Source organism: Chiloscyllium plagiosum, unplaced genomic scaffold, assembly GCF_037043375.1.
Source record: "Chiloscyllium plagiosum isolate Xiang-an unplaced genomic scaffold, Cpla_swu_hap1 HiC_scaffold_39, whole genome shotgun sequence".
Taxonomy (NCBI): Eukaryota; Metazoa; Chordata; class Chondrichthyes; order Orectolobiformes; family Hemiscylliidae; genus Chiloscyllium; species Chiloscyllium plagiosum.
This window is the reverse complement of record NW_028270177.1, coordinates 40,979,452-41,001,002: the sequence shown is the minus strand read 5'-3', so window position 1 is coordinate 41,001,002 and position 21,551 is coordinate 40,979,452. Positions and strand designations below refer to the sequence as shown.

Below are 21,551 nucleotides of genomic sequence, written 5' to 3'. Positions count from 1 at the left end.
ACCACCAACAGGAAGCTTGACTCTGCTTGATTGGCATCACATCCACAAATATTTAGCCACTCCACTACTAATGCTCAATAGCAACCATATGTACTACCTGTAAGATGCCCTGGAGAAATTCACCAAGACTCCATTGACAGCATCTTACAAACCCATAACCACTTCTATCTTGAAGGCAGACCACTGCAAATTCTCCTCCAATCTACCCACCATCCTGACTGAGAAATATATCGCTGTTCCATCACTTGATCAAAATCCCGGAAACCTTCCATGATGACATTGTTGGTCTACCTACAGCACATGGATTGCAGTGGCTCAAGAAGGCAGCTCACCACCACCTTCTCATGAGCAAATCGAATGAGCAATAAATGCTGGCCTAGCAAGTGACACCCACATCCCATGAGCAAATTAAGAAAAAGAAAGACAGCTGCAGAAATGGATGATGTATTAGGTTTGATTTTCCATACTTCCTTAGATTCTGGAACAGATGTAAAGTTAGCAAATGTAACACCACAACTCAAGAAAGAAGGGTCAGAGGAAACAGGGAAAAACTTAGCACCAGTCATTGGGAAGGTGCAAAAATCTATTATTGTGAGAGTCTTAACACCTCTTAGAAAAGTACAATATGATTAAGACCATAAAACCAGAAGAGATAGAAACAAGTGTAGGTTATTTGGTCCCATGAGCCTGCTTTGCCTTTCAATAAGACTACGGCTGATCCAACATTCCTCACATCCATTTTCCTGCCCTTTCCCCATCATCCTTGATTCCCCGACTGATAAATATACACAAGAACTCTGCCCCACAGCTCTGATTATTCTGCTCAGAGCATGTCAACATGATTCCGCAGAAATGAAAATCTGTTTCACAAATTTATTTGAGTTTTTGCATATGAAACTAATAGGACAGATAAAGGGGAACCACTAGATACAGTACTCTTGGATTTCCAAAAGGTGCCACACAAAAGTTTAACTCACAGGTTAAAGTCTTGTAGAGGTGGGGATGATGTATTAGCATGGATAGAGAATTAATTAACTAAAAGGAAGTAGTAAATGGGCGTAGACAGGACATTTTTAAGTTGTTAGGCAATCAGTAATAGACTAGGAGAAAGTGAGGACTACAGATGCTGGGGATCAGGGCTTAAAAATGTGTTGCTGGAAAAACGCAGCAGGTCAGGCAGCATCAAAGGAGAAGGAGAAGGAGAATCGACGTTTTGGGCATAAGCCCTTCTTCCTTAGATTCTGCCACAAAGATCAATGTTGGGTCCTCAGCAATTTATACTTATAACTTGGATGAAGACACAGAGAGTAATCTATCTAACTTTGGTGATGACACAAAGCTGGGTGGAAATGTAAGTTTCTTGGAGGATACATTGCTGCAATGAGATATCAGTAGGCTAAGTGAGTGAGTAACAAAGTGGCAAATGGAATGTAAACCAGAGAAGGGTGAGTTATTTACTTTTGTCCTGAGAATAAAAGTAATTTTTTTTAAAGCCATGAAATTTATAAATTTCAATCTCATAAGTCACTGGAGAGGTCTCGGAGGACTGGCAAATAGCTAAAGTTTTTCCTTTGTTCAAGAAGTGAAATAGGGATAATCCAGGAAACAATAGGCCGACATGTCTTACATCAGTGGTTGGGAAGTTACTGGAGAGAATTCTTAGGGATAAGTTTTAAGCACATTTGAAAAGCATGGCCCATTAGGACAGTCAATATGGCTTTGTGTAGGGTAGGTAGTGTCTTACTAACTTGATTTAATTTTTCGAGGAGGTGATGAAGGTGATCACTGAGGGTATAGCAGTGGATGTTGTCGACATGGATTTTAGTAAGGATTTCAACTAGGACCCTCATGGTAGGCTCCTCCAGAAGATTATGCTATATAGGATCCACAGTGACTTGACTGCGTGGGTTCAAAATTGGCTTGCCCATAGAAGGTAGAGGGTAGTGGTCAAAGGGTGTTTTTCAGGCTGGAGGTCCATGATTAGTGGTGCTCCACAGGAATCTGTATTGGGACCTCTGTTGTTTGTGATTGTAGATGGATAGGTTAGTAAGTTTGCAGATGATACAAAGATTGTGGAATTGTACATTGTGCAGAAGCTTATCAAAGAATACATCAAGATATAGAGCAGTTAAAGACATAGGTGGAGAAATGGCAGATGGAGTTTAATTCACATAAGTGTGAGGTACTGCACTTTGGCAAATCAAATGTTAAGGAAAAGTACACAGTTAATGGCAGGACTCAACAACATTGATGTACAGAGGGATCTTGGGGTTCAAGTCCATAGCGCCCTGAAAGTGGCCACACAAGTAGATGGTGGTGAAGAAGGTACATGGAATTCTTGCATTTATTGGTTGGCGTGATGAGGAAGTGCCACTGTTCGACTGGAGTGGACAAAGTTAAAAACAAGAAGCTTTTGGAGCGTTGCTTCTTCTGATGGAGCAGTGTTCAGAAGCCTAGTACTCCCAAATAACCTGTTGGACTATAACCTGATGTTGGGTAATTTATTTTGACCAGAACAAGACAAATTGACTTCCTGTTAATAGCATGTGCTTTAGGTGGGGGCGTGTTTGTGGGCCACTGGGGGCGTGTCCAACGTTGGGTGGGGCACGTCCATGGTCGAAAGGGGCGTGTCAAAGGCTGACAGGGGCGGGTCTAGGGCTGATAGGGGCGTGTCTAAGGCGGACGGGGGCGGGTCTAGGGCTAATAGGGGCGTGTATAAGGCTGACAGGGGCGGGTCTAGGGCTGATAGGGGCGTATCTAAGGCTGACAGGGGCGGGTCTAGGGCTGATAGGGGCGTGTCTAAGGCTGACAGGGGCGGGTCTAGGACTGATAGGGCGTGTCTAAGGCTGACAGGGGCGTGTCTAGGGCTGATAGGGGCGTGTCTAGGGCTGACAGAGGCGGGTCTAGGGCTGACAGGGGCGTGTCTAAGGCTGACAGGGGCGGGTCTAGGGCTGATAGGGGCGAGTCTAAGGCTGACAGGGGCGGGTCTAGGGCTGATAGGGGCGTGTCTAAGGCTGACAGGGGCGGGTCTAGGGCTGATAGGGGCGGGTCTAAGGCTGACAGGGGCGGGTCTAGGACTGATAGGGGCGTGTCTAAGGCGGACAGGGGCGGGTCTAGGGCTGATAGGGGCGTGTCTAAGGCTGACAGGGGCGGGTCTAGGGCTGATAGGGGCGTGTCTAGGGCTGACAGGGGCGGGTCTAGGGCTGATAGGGGCGGGTCTAGGGCTGATAGGGGCGGGTCTAAGGCTGACAGGGGCGGGTCTAGGGCTGATAGGGGCGGGTCTAAGGCTGACTGGGTAAGAGCCCGGTCAGGAGGCCTGTTCGGGCCAGAAGGAGCCGGGTCCCTGTTTCTGGGGTCGTGCCTCGAGCTGACGGGGCGTGTCTATAGCAAATGGGGGCGTGTCTCCTGCACTTGAGGCGTGTCTACAACTGAAGGGGTGTAGTCGCCATCCTGGGGGCGTGTCTACAGCGGCTGGGGCCTGTCCCCGGAGCCGGGGGCGTGTCTACAGCGGGTGGGGCGTGTCCCCGGTGCCGAAGGCGTGTCTACAGCGGGCGGGGGGCGTGTCTACAGCGGGTGGGGGGCGGTTTCCCGGCGCCGGGGGCGTGTCTACAGCGGATGGGGCATGTCCAAAGCGGGAGGGGCGTGTCCCCGGAGCCGGGGGCGTGTCCCCAGCGGGTGGGGGCGGGTCCCCGGCGCCGGAGGCGTGCCCACAGCGGGTGGGGGCGTGTCCACAACGGGTGGGGCGTGTCTAAAGCGGATGGGGCGTGTCTACTGCGGTGGCGCGTGTCCCCGGAGCCGGGGGCATGTCTACAGCGGGTGGGGGCGGTTCCCCGGCGCCAGAGGCGTGTCTACAGCGTGTGGGGGCGATTCCCCAGCGCCGGAGGCGTGTCCACAGCGTATTGGGGCGGTTCCCCGGCGCAGGGGGCCTGTCTACAGTGTGTGGGGTCAAGTCCCCGGCGCCGGGGGCGTGTCCTACAGCGGGTGGGGGCAGTTCCCCGGCGCCGGTGTCTACAGCAGGTGGGGCGTGTCTACAGCGTGTTGGTGGGCGGGTCCCCGGCGCCGTGGGCGTGTCTACAGCAGGTGGGGCGAGTCTACAGCGGGTGGGGCAGGTCCCCGGCGCAGGGGGCCTGTCTACAGCGGGTGGGGCGTGTCGACAGCGGATGGGGGCGGGTCCCCGGCGCCGGGGGCGGGTCTACAGCAGGTGGGGCGTGTCTTACAGCGTGTGGGGGCGGGTCCCCGGCGCCGGGGGCGTGTCTACAGCGGGTGGGGCGTGTCTACAGCAGGTGGGGGCGGGTCAGGCCAGGCCGGTTGTGCCCGCCCTCTTCCCCGCTGCCGGGCTCCCTGTCTCCCTGAGCCGAGCCGGAGAAGTTGCCGCCGCCTGGAGTCGGACCATGTGCGGCCGCTCACTGCCCCACCTGGCGCTGGTCGCCTGCCTGTTGTTATTGTCCGAGTGCACGTCCGGCCCAGGTACCCGCACTCTGCTTTAACCGGCGGCAATGAGGGGAGAGATGTCCCGGTTATCCGGAGGGGGAACATCAGATGATACCCCAGTAAACCGGGGGGTAATCTACCGGAGGTGGGGCCGGTCCTATCTACCCGGCGGAGAGTCTGTGGGGAAGGGATGAGTGTCCCGGTTATCTGGCCGGCGGGGGTTGTCCCGGTTATCCGGCCGGGGGGGGGGTTGTCCCGGTTATCCGGCCGGGGGGGGGGTTGTCCCGGTTATCCGGCCGGGGGGGGGGTTGTCCCGGTTATCCGGCCGGGGGGGGGGGTTGTCCCGGTTATCCGGCCGGGGGGGGGGTTGTCCCGGTTATCCGGCCGGGGGGGGGGAGTTGTCCCGGTTATCCGGCCGGGGGGGGGGGGAGTTGTCCCGGTTATCCGGCCGGGGGGGGGGGGTTGTCCCGGTTATCCGGCCGGGGGGGGGGTTGTCCCGGTTATCCGGCCGGGGGGGGGGGTTGTCCCGGTTATCCGGCCGGGGGGGGGGTTGTCCCGTTTATCCGGCCGGGGGGGGGGTTGTCCCGTTTATCCGGCCGGGGGGGGGGGTTGTCCCGGTTATCCGGCCGGGGGGGGGGGGTTGTCCCGGTTATCCGGCCGGGGGGGGGGGTTGTCCCGGTTATCCGGCCGGGGGGGGGGGTGTCCCGGTTGTCCGGTTTGCCGCTCCCCCTTCCCCGTCACTAACCTGTCCTGTCCTTTCCTCCCTCCCTGACCGACAGCCGCCGAGCTCACCGTCCCCCGGAGGATCGTGCCGCCCGGGCCCGGGGAAGGAGCGGGTCACCGGGCGAGGAGAGGGATGTTACCCGCTGTAGGTGGAGCTGCGAGCTGGGGGCAGCAACCTCTGTACCTCCTGCTGCCGGCATTCGGCACCGAGTTACTGCTGGACCTCAACCTGGAGCAGAGCTTCCTGGCGCCGACCCTCACGGTGGAGGAGCGGGGAGACGGGCAGCCCAGAGTCCGTCAGCTTCCAGCCCACAGCCACTGCTTCTACACCGGCCACGTCCTCAACCAGAGTCGCTCATCCGCCTCCCTCAGCACCTGTAATGGACTGGTAATCAATACTCACTACTCACTGCTAATCAATCACCAATAACCCCCTCCCAGAAGAGCAGGGGAAGTCACTCAGCCCATCAGCTCAATACTACCCCTTGGGCTGAACGGTTAGTAAACCTGCAGGTACAAACCGTTCAACAAAACGTTTTAGTCCTGTTTATTCAATTCTGGTGGTGACCCTTTACCCAGTCTAAACTTCTAATCCCTACTCCAGCTGGAGGGAAGGGTAGGAGAAGCAACTTCATTGACATTTACTGGAGAGCAGTCTGAGCTTGGGAAGAGGGAAACTGGAGTTGGAGTTCACTCTGTGAAAGGAGTCATTTTCTCAATTGTTTAAGTTTGCAGTTGATGTTTCTCTGCCTGATCCAGATCGAATTTGCTGGAGCAAAATGACTAGGAGCAAATGAGGGGCCTGGTAACAATTTACAAGCAGTAAAGTCTGGCAGAATGTCTTGGACTGAGTAGGAGGTTTGGACTAGGTCTCTCACTATAGCTGGGTCAGGTGTACAGAGCAGAAACTGAGATGTGGATTGGCAGCAGGAGCTTGGCTTTAAGTCAATCAGATGGAAAGCTGCATGCAGACTGGAATCCAGCTTGGAATGAAGCCAGGCAGCGGACGTGAGCCATTTCCCCTGACACCTCTCCTTCCTATAGAATCGAAATAAGGGGCAATGTGACTGAGTGATGGTGTGAACGTCCCTGAAAGACCTCCTGAGAAGTCTTCAAATCTAATCAGTATTATAAATAGTTGGAAACCCAAAGAGTCTTAGTTCAGAGCCAGAAATTACTTTGATGGACTCCAGAGTAAGGATTAATTGAATGTTTATTATAGAAACACAGCTACTGGCAGTCAGTTTGAACTGGGTCCTGTGCATGTTAACTCTGTAATTGGTTCACTTTAATTTAGGCAAAATGTTCTGCATAATTGTTTTCTTCTAACTGGTTTGTAAACAGTTAATTGTTTTTATTTTTCTGAATATACTTTTTAAATCAATTTCAATTATTTTAAAGTAGAATAGTCTATTTGAGAAGTCTGCAGGTAAACTCCTGAGGTAACTTAATGTTTCAAAAGCTCATCACTGAAGCTGCAATATTTGGAAGTTGGGACCAAGTCTACATGTTCAAACTTTAGCAACTCTAATCACCGTGTGGGCAGCACGGTGGCACAGTGGTTAGCACTGCTGTCTCACAGCGCCAGAGACCCGGGTTCAACTCCCGCCTCAGGCGACTCTCTGTGTGGAGTTTGCACATTCTCCCCGTGCCTGCGTGGGTTTCCTCCGGGTGCTCCGGTTTCCTCCCAGAATCCAAAAATGTGCAGGTTAGGTGAATTGGCCATGCTAAATTGCCCGTAGTGTTAGGTGAAGGGATAAATGTAGGAGAATGGGTCTGGGTGGTATACGCTTCGGCGGGTCGGTATGGACTTGTTGGGCCGAAGGGCCTGTTTCCACACTGTAAGTAATCTAATCTAAAAAAAAAATTAAATCGGGGGTCCCTTGGTAGTGGAACAACTGATAATTCCAACAAGTAGTCAACATTTCACTGTTTTGAGATCTCTTCATATTTAAACATCATCTATGGCTCAGTGGTTAGCATCCTTGTCTCTAAGCCAGAGGTTGTGGGTTTAAGTTGTGGTACATGTCTTAAGCACACTCCAATGCAACACTGAGGAGATGCAGCCTTTACTATGAAGATGTTAAGCTAAGACTCTGTGTGACCTGTCAGTTGATGTCCTAGACTCTTCCAAATAAGAGTAGGGGAGTTATCTAGTATGCTAGCCAATATTTATTCCTCAATGTATTTATCTGTCAAGAAAAATAAATTCTGTTCATTAGCATGTTGTTTGTGGGAGCTTGCTGTATGTAATTGATTACATTTTTTATGCTAATGACTAGAATAGAATAATATAATTCTTACAGTTCAGATAGAGGCCATTCACCCCATTGTGTCTACTCCAACCCTCTGAAGAGCATCCCACCTGGATGCAACCCACTGTCCCTGTAACTCTGCATTTACCATGAATAATTTATCTAACTTACACATCCCTGGACACTGCACAATTTAGCACGGCCAATTCATCTAGTCTTCACATTTGGACTGTGGAATGAAACTGGAGCATTTGGCGGAAACTTGGGCAGACATGGGGAAAGTGCAAACTCTGCTTAGTTGCCCAATGTTAGAATTGAACCTGGGTCCCTGATGCTGTAATCCAGCAGTGCTAACTACAGTACTTTTTAAAAAAAATACTTAATTGGCTGTCGAACACTTTGGGATGTCCAGTGGTTACAAAAGGTGGAATGTGAATGTAATTATTTGCTAAATATGCCAAAGTTGTTACACTAACAGTACTGCTGAAAATAGACTTTATCTTGATTAGAAAGTTCTAAATTTGACCAAATCCCACTTTGTAGGAATACTTCTACATCTTAAGTCCCATTGAAAAACAGCTGGTGGAGGGTGGGCCAGCTGTTTTCAGGACGGATCATTAAGGACTCAGTTCTACTTGTTGGAAATCTTTATTCCGTGTTGTAGTTTCAGACTGTGGTTTAAGAAAAATTCTTAAGGATTTGTTTGCTTTGGTTCAACTGAATTTAGGCAGTATTGGTGCAAACTTTAACTATTAACTGCCTAGTTTTGGTAATTAAAATGCTTTTTGTTAGGAAGAAAGATTAATTATATAGAAAAAATGTATTTACATTTATACAATACAGCACAGGAACAGTCTATATAGCCCACCAAGCTTGGGCTAATTCCTAGTCCGTTTTTAGATCTGCTTAATGCTCATACATAGTTTCTAACCTTCTGTTCATCTCCTGTTCATGTGTTATCAAGATATGCCTTAAACTGGTTTAGATGACAGTAACGATGGAAGGATGCTTTTCAGAATGAAGATCAGTAACTAGTCGTGTTCCACAGGGATCAGTGCTGGGTCCTTTATTGTTAGTAATATAAAATAATCTGGAGGAAAATCTAGGTGGTCTGATTAGTAAGTTTGCTGATGACACCAAAATTTGAGAATTGCAGATAGTGAGGAGGATCGTCAAAGGATATGAGGAGATATAGTAAGAATATAAAGTTGGACAGAGAAATGGCAGATGGAGTTTAAGCCAGACAAATTATGCATTTTGGAAGATCAGTTGTACAATAAGTGCCAGAACCCTACCCTTCCTATTCCTGAGCTCTACTGATGATGTTTTGCTGTGAGATTCCTCCAAGTTGTCCTCCTTCAACACAGCTGTGATGTGCTCCCTAAAGCATCGATATCCTGGAACATTTAGCTGCCAATCCTATTCCTCTTTCAACCATGTGTCTGTGATAGCCACGATATCACATTTACATTCCAGGCTCTAAGTTTATCTGTTTTACCTGATTTACCGGAGTTAAAGAAAATACAGACCAAGCCTCCATTTCCGTTGAGCTCTGCAACCTCTCCCTGACTGCTGTTCCTCTTAGAGTCGTAGAGTCAGACAGCATGGAAACAGACCCTTCGGTGCAACTAGCTCATGTCAACCGTGTTCCCAAACTAAACTAGTTCCACTTGACTGCATTTGGTCCATATCCCTCCAAACCTTTCCTCATCATATGTGTTTTAAATGTTATAACTGTACCTGTATCCACCACTTCCTCTGGCAGTTCATTCCATACATGAACTACTCTGTGCTTATATAAAAAAAAATTGCCCCTCATGCTTTTTAAAACTTGTTCCTCTCACCTTAAAAATATGCCCCCTAGTTTTGAACTCCATCACCTTAGAGAAAAGACCCTTGCTGTTCACCTTATCTATGCCCCTCATGTTTATATGAACATCTATAAGGTCACCCATCAAACTCCCATGCTTTAGTAATATTTTCTGCACACTCTCCAGTTTAATAGTAATCTTCCAATAGTGGGGTGAGCAGAACTGTGCACAGTACTCCAGAATAAGCCTCACCGATGTCCTGTATAACCTCAACATGATATTCCAACTCCCATACACAAAGGTCTGAGCAATGAAGACAAGTATACTAAATGTCTCCTTGACCCTGTCTACCGGTGATGCAAATTTCAAAGAATTATATACTTGAATCCCAGGTCTCTCCCTATTCTACAATACTACCCAAGGCCCTACCGTAAAACTAAGTTAGTTCTGCTCTTGTTAGTCTTACCAAAATGCAATACCTTGCATTTTATTCAAATTAAACTTCATCTGCCACTCCTCAGCCATTGACCCAATTCATCAAGATCTCTTTGTAATCTTGGATAACCTTGTTCACAGTTCACTATGCCACCAATTTTGGTGTCATTGAAAACTTACTAACCATGCCTTCTGCATTCTCATCCAAGTCATTTATATAAATGAGAAACAAAAGTGGAGCCAGGACTGATTCCTTTGGAACACATGGTCAGAGGCTTCCAGTCTGAAAAACAACCTTCAACCACCTTCCTCTGTTTCCTAATGACAAGCCAATTTTTTATCTAATTGGCCTGAATCCCATGTGATCTAATTTTACTAATTAGCCCACCTTGTTAAAGGCTCTACTAAAGTCCACGTAAACTACGCGTACCACTTTGCCCCCATCAATTGTTTTAGTTATATCCTCAAAAAACTTAGTCAAGTTTTTGAGACACTATTTCCCTCATACTACTTGGGGCAACATGGTGCCTCAATGGTTAGCATTGCTGCCTCACAGCGCCAGGGCCCCAGGTTCGATTCCAGCCTTGGGCAACCGTCTGTGTGGAGTTTGCTCATTCTCCCCGTGTCTGCATGGGTTTCCTCTGGGTGCTCTGGTTTCCTCCCACTGTGCAAAAGGCGTGCAGGTTAGGTGAATTGGCCAAACTAAAAAAAATGCCCATTTAGCGTTAGGTGCATTAGTTGGAAGGAAATGGGTCTGGTTGGGTTACTCTTTGGAGGGTCGGTGTGGACTTGGGCTAAAGGACCTGTTTCCACTCTGTAGGGAATTTAATCTAGTCTAATCTACAACATGCTGACTGTCCCAATTCAGTCCTTGCTTCTCCAAATGCATGTAATTCTTATCTTTCAGAATCTCCTCCAACAACATATCAGGCTCATAGGTCTATAGTTCCCAGTCTTCTCCTTACAGCCTTCCTTAAATATAGGCATACCATTAGCCACTCTCTGGTCCTCCAGCACCTCACACGTGGTTAGAGGTGATGTAAATACTCTGCTAGGCACCTGCAATTTTTTTCTTTTTCCCTAACTTCCCACAATGTCCTGTGGTACTCTCGATCAGGTAAGGGTGATCATCCACCTTGATATTTTCTAAGCACTCCAGCACTTCCTCTTTTGTAATGTCAACTGTTTTCAAAACATCAGTTGTTTATTTCCCTGAGTTCTCTAGCCTCCATTTCTTTGTCCACAGTGAAATATTTGTTTAATATCTCTCCTATCTCCTGAGATTCAACACAAGGATGACCTTGTTGATCTCTAAGGGGCCCTATGCTCTGTCTCTCCATTTGCCTCAGCCTCTAGCCTTTCCCCAGTCTCTATACTTACTGTCCTACAGTGCCGATTTCCCCCCTCCCCCGGCCATCACACCAGTTTAACCTTCCCAAATGGCACCATCAAACCTCCAGGACAGGATATTGGTGCCCCTCCAGTTTAGGTGTAACCCGTACTCCTTATACAGGTCGCATCTTCCCTGGAAGACATCTCAATAAACCATATACCTGTAGTCCTCCCCCATACACCAGCTCTTTAGCCATATGTTCAGTTGTACTTTGTCTTTTTTCATAGCCTCAGCAACATCTGGCATAGAGACTAATCCTGAGATTACTACCCTTTTAGTTTGCTACCTAACTCCGCGAATTGTCATTGCAGGATCTTGTCACTCTTCCTACCTGTACCATTTGTCTGTAAAGCAATGACTTCTGTCTGTTTACCCTCCTGTTTCAGGATGCCCTGTACCTGCTCAGACATTAATGACCCTGGTGCCATCAAGGCCCCATACCATCCTGGAATTTCCCCCTCAGCCACAGAAGTGCCTGTGCCTCTATCGAATCTCCAATCACTATTGCTCTAGTACGCTTTGTCCCACAACTCTGTGCAGCAGGGTGAGCTGGGGTGACACTGCTCTCGCTGCTGCTGCTGCTGCTGTCAACTGATGGGCCATCCCACTTGGTATCCAAAATTGACTATTTTTTAACAAGGCGAAAAATTGCAAGTACACAAAAGTCCCCTGCAACTGAGTTAACCCTTTGATAACCAACATTTTTGCAACCCTTTCACAAAAGTTCTGTCCAGTTGGAATCTCTGCAGAATGCATTAAAATGTCATTTTTCATGTGTAAGAGTACAGCACTTACGGATTGACTACTTGTGCATTCCTCATGCCTTGGTGTTTTACAAATTTTTAAAGGGCTTTGAACATGATTAGTGGATGGAAAACGATATGATTTTGCTGATTTAACCAGATTCCATTAAAAAAAAAATGCTTGTGGACAATGTCATATTACAGATGGAGGGGAGCAAGGAGCACAATTGCCTCCTTTGTCTATTCACAATGCATCATGATACATAGCAATTCTCCATTTACCCTGTCAGCCTATTGCCAACGTGGCATGTGCTGTCACTGTTTCTTTAAAATAGTGAAACATACTAAGTTTCTTCAAGGAGGATTGTCAGATAAAACTTTACACCAAGTTTGATTCCAGCAGATGTTTGAGGTTATCTTGAAAACAGGAGATGTGTTTTAACATCTGCTTTTACAGCAATTAGTTATTGCGTTTTGACTGCCGAATTGAAATGCTTTTGAGTAATTGTGAATGTAACGTGTGTGCCTTTTTTTTTAACGCTTGTCTCTATTTGAGGTCAGCTGTTCAATTATTTTTATGCTGTTGAACTTAAGACTCATGTCTATAGCGGGAGTGGTGAATAGTGCAAAGTTTGGTCAAAATGCAAAATGAATATAAAAACTAATAGATGAAAATTGCTTTGAATTTTTTTCCCTAGTTTGGATATATCCAGATTGGTGATGACCTGTTGTCAATAGAACCTGTAAATAAATTGAACTCGTCATTCAGTGGAGAAGTTCACCAGATCTACAGGCATGAACGGTCCCTCACATCAAAGAGTAAACACCTGAAGAATGACTTCTGCAAAGTGATTGAAGGTAATCAACTTTGGGTCAGAGTGGGTGGACTGTGTGAACCTGAATTTTCCCCATTGATGGAACTTGAGGAACTGTGGTCAACATGCCTATGGAAAGATGTCTGATGAGCCTAGTGTCTTGAAGAGATGACTGAGTACTAGACAGGGTCATGTCTATTGATGCCATTTGTATCAACTTCCAGAAGGCATTTGATAAAACCTTTTGCAAAAGACTGTTACGTAAAGTTTATAGTTTTTGGAGTTGAAGTTGCCTTATTGATCCAGTTACCTGGAAGTAGGCTGAGGAGCAGAGAGTAAGAACAATGGGTAGGTACATTAATTGGGCACTAATCACTATTTATTAATGACTAAACTGATGTGATAGAAAGCCACATAGATGGAAGTGCTACTTGCAAAGAGATACTGATAGATTGAAGGATTGTGCAAAATGTGGAAAATGGAGTTTGATGTAGCAAAATAAATGGTTGTAACTTTGGAACTGAAAGATATGGAGCATGATACTTTCTAAATGGCTGAAATCCAGAAATGATGGAGACTCAAAGATGTGGAAGAATAGTTGGTGCATTTACATAATTAAAATATGAAAACCATGGGCAATCACTCACTAATGAGAATGATTGTCAACTAGAAAGTTGGATGTCGCTCATCATGGCTGCTATGGATCCTTGTATGGCTCATGAGCCCGAATTTAGAGCCACATCTCTCAACCCACAGGTGTGGAAGTGGTCCTTGGCCTAGAGATTGTTGGCATTCATTTCTTCAGTTTCTTTTCCATACTTCCTCTGGTTACGTGTGCTCCCAAATAATTGTGTTCATTCACACATGCGTTTCCTCTAAGTCTGTTTTTTTTTCCTGAATCAAGTTCTCCTATGCATTAACATCTATCCTCTTTTCTTGAGGGAGATATTCAAGAAATCTTTGAAATGCTTTATTTGTCCTCTTGATCAAATGTCTTGAGTTGGGTGCAAATATTTGCTTTGGGAATTGGAAATCAGGCATCTTAAACATGTGGAGTTGGTTATGCATGATCATAGCCTCAATGCTGGTGCTGTTACCTGTTTCAAGAACCCTAATGCTAGTATGACTGTCCACCCAGATGATGAGGATTCATTTCAAACAAAGTTGATGGCATTTTTCAAATGTACATTGTCAAGTTTTCTATAAATAGTCAAGTTTAGGAGCCATATAGAAGAATCGGAAAATTGATTTCCTTGTAAGCAAGGATCTTGGTATCTGTACAGAGTACCTAGTTGTTCAAGACTCTCATCCTGAGTCATCCGAAGGTGGAGCAATAGATCGGATGTGATGTTGAATCTCTGCATCATTGTCAGACTTAGATGAAAGGTAGCTTCCCAGGGAAGGGAAATGTTTCATGTTTGGGAGGATTTGTCCATTGATCTTAATGGAGAGAAGTACCAGAACTTGACCTGCGATATGTTGGCAAAGAATTTGAGTCGTCTTGATGTTGAGGCTGACACCAAATCTCCAGTATGCTTTTGTGAAGGTATGAAGCGCAATTTGAATATTCTATTGTAAGACAGCAGAGATGACATTATCATCCACATATTGAAGTTCTGCAACTGAGGTCGGTATCATTTTCTTCTTGGATTTCACCTGGTTAAGGTTGAAAAGATTTCTAGCAGCAGGCAATGTCCGCACCAATGGGAAGCTCCTTCTTGAAGGTGAAGCATGGGGATGTTGATACAACCCTGCTGGACCATAATACCAGCTGGCATCCTGTCATGGAGGCGTTGGAGAATGTTAACAAATTTCACTGAATAGCTCACCTTTGACAGGGTCTTCCATAGGTTGATCTGACCAAAGCTTTTGACTCAATGAAGGCCGTAGAGTGGTTGGTTGTGTTCCTGATATTTCTCTCTGAGTTGTTGAGCAGTGAAAATCATGTCCGTGATCCCAGTGGGTTCAGTTGGAAGCCAAGTTGACTTTTATGAATGGTTTCCTCAGAGACTGGGAGAGGGTGCGTGGCAAGGATTTGGCCAACAGTTTTCCTGGCAATGGAGAGTGTGGAGATTCCTCAGTAGTTCCCACAGTCCACTTTGTCTCCTTTCTTGAAGTTGGTGGCGATGGCAGTGCCCTTGAGATCGGCGGAGATTTCTTCTTTGTCCCAGATTTTCAGGAACAGTTGATGGAAATGATGGGTGAACTCTGCTCATTCAAATTTTAAAATCTCCACTCAGTTCCAGCTGTCCGTTGCAGTGGCCGGTATATTGGGTCCAGGTCGATGTGCTTATCGATTGAATCTGTGGATGAGTGCCATGCCTCTAGGAATTCCCTGGCAAAACAGAGAACAGCCAGGAACTGACAACCGGAAGCGGCAGATTCAAACCACTACAAATGCCGGAGGAAAGATCACAGAAGCGCTTCACAGGAGGCTCCCAAGCACTGAGGATGTCACCTAGACAGGGGACGAAGCATCTGCAACACAAATTCCCAGCTCAGCGAACAGAACCACAACAACAAGCACCCGAGCTACAAATCTTCTCACAAACTTTGAAGGTGAGAAGTATTCATTGTGAAGCCAGTTATTCATTGTGTAACAGCAGATGGCTTAATCTTTCCTATTGACACGCTGATTGTAATGGTCACCCAATCAAGATGTATGTTGCTGTATCTGGATGCTCCTCCCTGTAAAATGACTCAATAATTGATTGAGAAACTGCTGTTCCAGAGAAGTCCGTGAACTCATGTCTCTGTGCACATGGGCGATCATTCTCTCTCCCTCCAGGGCCCAGAATAAAGATGAAGGAGATAAAACTACACTGTGTCTCTGAGCATTTTGCTTTGACTGAGGGAGGAAATGGATGACAATATTGGCATAGCCAGCAGTATCCAAACGGGTAGTTACAATCAGATGGTGTCAGCGGCCACCCAGAATATCAGTGTCTCGAGACTGATGGGCCTACAAGGTAAGATTTTAAACCTTGGTCCCTCTTGATATTCCTGTGTGCCGAAGATGGTCCCCTTGTTCAATTGCTCCCTATTCTATGGATTCCTCAAACAATAATTAGTTTAGTTGAGAGACACAGTTTCTCGAGCGCACTGGCAGGCAGAGGTATGAGTCCTCTGTGCAGCATGGTTGGGGGAGTGGGGGGTGGATGGTAATTGAGGTTAGAGTCCTCTGCATGGTACTGGGGTTCAAGTCCCTTGGGATGGGTTTGATTGAGGTTCGACTCCTCACCGGCTTTCTGTGCTTAAGTGAGCTTCGAGCCCCCATGAGGAGTAAAGTGAGAAAGGGATTAAAGTCCCCTGTGGTGAAATTTGAGGCTCTGTGAGTCTTTGTTCTGGGGGAGGGGGTGGCTTGGACTGCGGCACCATGTGGTCCGCTGCATGAGCTTTCTCTCTTTGTAAGTGGAATTCCAGTGAGAGGATGGAAAAAAAAAATAGAGAAAATGCTGAAATTAAGGTTGTACTTATACTAGGGTTGAAAAAGAAAAGTTTCAATGTAAATTGTGCCATGCTGCGAATGTTTGATGTTTAAATGTTTTGGTGTTTTTAAAATACTGGTTCAGAAAATCCCTTTAAGTAACTGTTTTGTCTTGTTTGAATTGAGATCCTGATTCAATGTGTTTTGTGGGCTGGGTAATGGGGCAGATTTTGTTTTTACATTGAAATTGTACAACATATGTCCTTTTTTAAAATTATCAAACTTGTAACCTTAAAACAAATTGAGTGCTTTGAGCCCCTGATGTTTGTTTGAAATTCTACAATGGCTGTTTAAAAAGGAACAGTTGGGTTGGTGGTCATGCTTTAACCAGATGAAAGTATTGTATTATAATATCTTGGTGTTTTTAATGCAGAGTGTTCACAAAAAAAAAGAGCATTTTTAGTTTGTTTTAAGATTTTTTAGAGTACATTAGAACTTGAGGCTGAGCTGTTCAAGTTCTGTTAATTATTGGTAAGACTTCATTGGCCCCTTCATATTGCAAATTCAAAGAATGTTGATCTCTCCCAAAGTTGCCACTGTAATTCTGACTGTTTTATTTGGAAAGTTTCATTTGGCGAACATATTTTAAAATATTCTGCATTTGTTAAGTTCTGCATTTTCTGAAACGAGATTCAGCTGAGCATGACTCAGATCAGATAACAACTTACAGTTAACAATGGGGTGCTTGAGGTAAGGGTTAACCTGATGGAAAAGTTAAAAGTCACACAACACCAGGTTATAGTCCAACAGGTTTAATTGGAAGCACTAGCTTTCGGAGTGCTACTCCTTCATGTGGTTGTGGAGTACGCAATTGTAAGACACAGAATTTATCGCAAAGGTTTATAGTGTGATGTAACTGAGATTATATATTGGAAAAGACCTGGATTGATTAAGTTTCTCATCTGTTAGAATGACCATGTTAGTTTCACTTCTTTCATATGTAGATCACAAAACTTTTAAAAAAAAATACATTTTCAGGTGTACTTTAACATTAAAATTCACCTGAGAATGTAACTTTAAAAAATGTTTGTGATTTACATTTGAAAGAAGTGAAACTAACAGTTGTGAAGCAAGCTGCTGAAAAGCTCTCCTGTTTCTATAACAAGTGTGAAACAACTGAGTCAAACTCCACTGCTTGTTTGCTGGTCTGAAGGTAGGGACTTCCAGATCTCTCCCTCCTGTCGCCGTCGACTTTCGCTGATCACTGCAGGGTGAATGTGTGTATAAGTGGCTGAATTCCTCCAGTAGATGTTTTATGTGAGAAGGTTTTTAATGTGGAAATGCTGCTAAACATCAGATGCACAGTCCTTGACACAAGGTAGGTCCAGTTCCAGTGGGAAGGAAAACTTGATGACTGGGAATTTTTGTACTGTTGCAACCTTCATTTGCCATCACAGCTGTTGGTGTCACAAATTCTGCCTGGATCATTCATATTGTAGGATTGCTGTAGTGTGGAACCAGGCCATTCAGCCCTTGTCCACACTGATCCTCTGAAGAGCATCCCATCCAGACCTGTTCCACTACCCTTTCCCTATAAACATGCATTTCTCATTCAACTCATCTCGCCTGCACATCCCGAATGCTGTGGGAAATTTAGCATGGTCAATCCACCTAACCTGCACGTTTTTGGACTGTGGGAGGAAACCCATACAGACACGAGGAGAACATGAAAACTCCCCAGAGACAGTAGCCCGAGAGTGGGATCAAACCCAGGTCCCTGGCGCTGAGCGGTGGCAGTGCTAACCACTGAGCCACAGTTGTGTGGACTTGAAGATTGTGCTTTGTCTGGTTCCTCCCTTACGCCCTTGCCATTGTTTGTGGACCTGTCAGGAGTTGAGACCTAGTCTAGCAGCTTCCTTTTTAAGGGCTTGACATCATGGTCAGTAGTGGTGCTGCTGACTCGCTTGGGCAGTGCTCATTCAAGTCCACAACCAGAGTATATTGTGTGCCCTTGCTGTCCTCATTGCTTCATCCAAGTGATGGTCAATATGGATAATGGGAAATGGTAATCAACACCAATATATGCAGAGAGAATTTCTTGCCTCTGTTTGACCTAATGCCATGAACCCTCATGGGGTCTGGGTTTAATATTGAGAACTCCCACTGTGGTATACCACTGTGTGGTCTGTGGGACAGGACATAACCATTGGTGGTGATGGTACTTAGTTAAGGCTAGGTGATCTAACCAGTTATGTTTCTTATCTGGAAATATAAAGACAGGGAAAGTAAGAGTTTCTGTAGATGTTTAGATATCTACAGATACCCGTAGGTACTTAGGTTGAAATGTGAGTGGAGAATTAATAATTCTGATTTGTATGTTTGTCTGAATGGAATAATTTAGTAATGAATTTTAATGTAGCTAAGTGTGATCTGATACAGACTGGGGTAACAAGGGTTTTAATCAGGATAGTGGAGCAAGGGCTCTTGGTGTGCAGCTTTAAAAGTTACTAAAAGTAGCAATGTAGATCAATAAGGCTATTTGTAAAGAAATAAACTAACAATGGAGTTAATCTCTGAACAGAGAATTGGAAAGCAAGGAAGTCCTGTTTAAACTATTAAACTACTCGTTAGATCTTATGCGGGAGGAGCAGTGACACTTCTGGTCTCCATGTTCTCAAGAGTGTTGACTCACTGCAGAAAATGCCAAAGAAAGTGTAATAAAGAATGCTCGCAAGGATAATAGCAAAAACTGGCATATTCTACAAATCAAGAAAGGCTGAAGTAATTCTTTAAATACAAAAGAGAAGGCTGAGGAGCAATCTTTTAAAATAACGAAATTGATTGATAGAGTTGACCTTTTCTCATTTTGGGGAATATGAATCTTGCTGACAAAGCCAAAATTTGATGCCCATGAGAAGGTGGTGCTGAGCTGCCTCTTGTTTCACTGTAGCTCATCTGTACGTAAGGTCCACAGTCTTAATCAGGAGAAAGTTTCATGATTTTTACCTAGTGATAGTGTCGAGATGGCAATTATAGTTTTAAGTCTTGACGGTTTGTGATTTGAAGTGGAACTTACAGCTGTTAAGTGTTCCTGTGCACCCATTGCTTTTGTCCTTCTCAGTTGCAGAGGTCATGGGTTTAGAAGGTGCTGTTGGAGGAGTCTTGGTGAAATAGCTTAATGCACTTTGTAGATGTTGCACACTGCTGTCACTATGCAGCGGTGATGGGGGAGTGCGAATGCTTAATTTAGCAGACTGGATGACGATCTGATGGGCTGCTTTGTGTTGGATGCCATTGAACTTGTTTGGAAACCATTCTCATGCAAACAGCTGGAGTGTATTCCATCAGCGTCTGGAGGAATTTCTGCAACAATAAGATGATTAATCTTCAGCACCCACACAAACTCAAAAAATAGAAGGAGATTGAATAATCTACTGAGCCTGCTTCACCATGTGATATGACCATGGCTGAACTCGAATTTATTCCAACATCCTGTCTGCCCCCTATATCTCTTGATTCCCTGAGAACTCAACATTCTCTCTATCCCTGCTTTAAATATATTCAGTAATGGAGCATCACAGAGAATTCCAAAGATTCACGGACTTGAGTGAAGGATTTTCTTCTAACCTCAATCTAAATGATTGACCAGTTACCCAGAGGCCACACCTATATTTTAGATTCCCTGACCAATAGAAACAGTCTCTCAGCATCTTTTGCTATCAAGCGCCTTCAGAATCTTGTATGATTCAATTAAATCGCTTCTCATTCTTCTAAATTCCAGAGAATATAGGTCCAATTTACATCTTAGGGATCAATTTGGTGAAATGAACATAAAATACTGCAGATGCTAGAAATCTGAAATTAAAGCAAAACAGTGGAAATACTCGGCATGTCTGGCAGCATCTATGGAGAGAGAAACCGAGTGAACGATTCAAGTCTTATGTGATTCTTCCAAATTGGAATGCAAGGAGTCTTCTGAAGAAGGGTCATATTGGACTCAAAACACCAACTCTGTTTTACTCTCAACTGATGCTGCCAGACAATTCAATGAACCTTTGTGATTGTGCTTCCAAGTATATCCTTTATTAAATGTGGAGAGCAAAATTATACACACTACTCCAGCTATGATCTCAAAGGCGTGTGCAGTTGTAGCAGGACTTCATCCAGTACTCTGTTTTCTTGCAATAAGGACAAACATGATCTGCTTTCCTCATTGCATGCAAATTTTCCACATTTTTGTATGAGTCATGAAGAGTCATCTCAACTCAATGTTGGCTTGCACTCTCTCCATGGAAGCTGCCTTGATCCATTGTGATCTCCAGCATTTGTTGTTTTCAGTACAGACTCCAGCATCTGCTGTAAGTTGCTCCTCCTATGGAAATGTTATTCATCTCAAACAGTGAGTAGAAGTATGAGGTGATTTCCTACTCTGGAACAGCATGAAAGAAAAGTAATATTGAGAAAGATGAGCCACGAGCACAGAATAATTGGAAGGAGGTAGAAATTGTTTTGAAGTTGTCAACGTGAAATAATCTCCTAGCATGGGAAAGTGTAGCATGATTTTTATCTTGTTTTAATGCACAGTTGTTTGAATTTTGAGAGTCATTTCACAACACTTGCCTCTGAACCTTGCTTTGAGATAATGCAGTGCATGGATTTTATTTTCACTTGGTTTGAGTACTTGCTCAGTCAGTCTTTAGAGAGGCTGAAGTAGTGAACTTGGAACAAATGTATTTGTTTCAAGTCAAGTCTGAATGCTGAATTCCCCTTGGTTTCTTCATGATGACATACAGTGGTATGAACCTCCCCTTGAAGACGCCAGACTGTTTCCATTTATAACTGATGTCAGTGAACCCTAATTTGTAATAGGCATCGTTGTTGCACTGCCATAACTGAGCAGCATCTTTACATTTCATATTTTCGAGATGTTTAATTGTCAAAGCAGTTATGTTAGCCTTAATTCTCAAGCCAACAGCATGTGATACCAAATAGTTTGGAGTCTTACTGTCTTCAGAGGATATCCATTACTTGTTGAATAAATGTTTTAATACACAGCTAACACGAGCTGAAAAATTTAATCATGAAAATCACGAAATGTGAAGATCAGAAGCATTTTTTCAGAAACGGAGTCAAACCAAATCTAAATTAGATACAAGAAACTGCTGCCTTTCTTTAAGGTCTGTCTGTCTGACTCTCTGCCTATCTATCTCTCTCTTCTCTTCCCCCCCCGGTCTCTCTGTTTGTCTGTCTGACTGACTCTCTCTGTCCCTTCACTCCTCATTTATGCTCTGAGACCATGTCAAGCAACCACAAATAAAAGCCGAAGCCAATACTACCAAATTGGAATGTATAAAAAAAATGAAAATGTATCTTGAGAAGTGCCAAGCCTCTTTTGTTGTCTTCTGAGATCTTTTGTATCAAAATATCCCAAAGATGGTTCTACTGCACTGTATGAATGGTGAAAAACTTGTGCAGGAGGGATAGGGCAAAGCAGAATTGAGCTAAGGAATTACAGAAA

General features: G+C 45.0%; 1 protein-coding gene across 1 annotated transcript in view; it reads left to right on the top strand.

The window, feature by feature from the left end:
* The first annotated feature begins 4,332 nt into the window (after positions 1-4,332).
* Positions 4,333-21,551, top strand: part of adamts17 (ADAM metallopeptidase with thrombospondin type 1 motif, 17) — a 686,029-nt gene continuing 668,810 nt past the window's right edge. Inside the window, exons 1-3 of the mRNA XM_043677648.2 lie at positions 4,333-4,467; positions 5,211-5,542; positions 12,490-12,649. Coding sequence (XP_043533583.2) covers positions 4,392-4,467; positions 5,211-5,542; positions 12,490-12,649 — 568 coding nt within the window. The 5' untranslated portion in view covers positions 4,333-4,391. The remainder of the gene's footprint in view (positions 4,468-5,210; positions 5,543-12,489; positions 12,650-21,551) is intronic.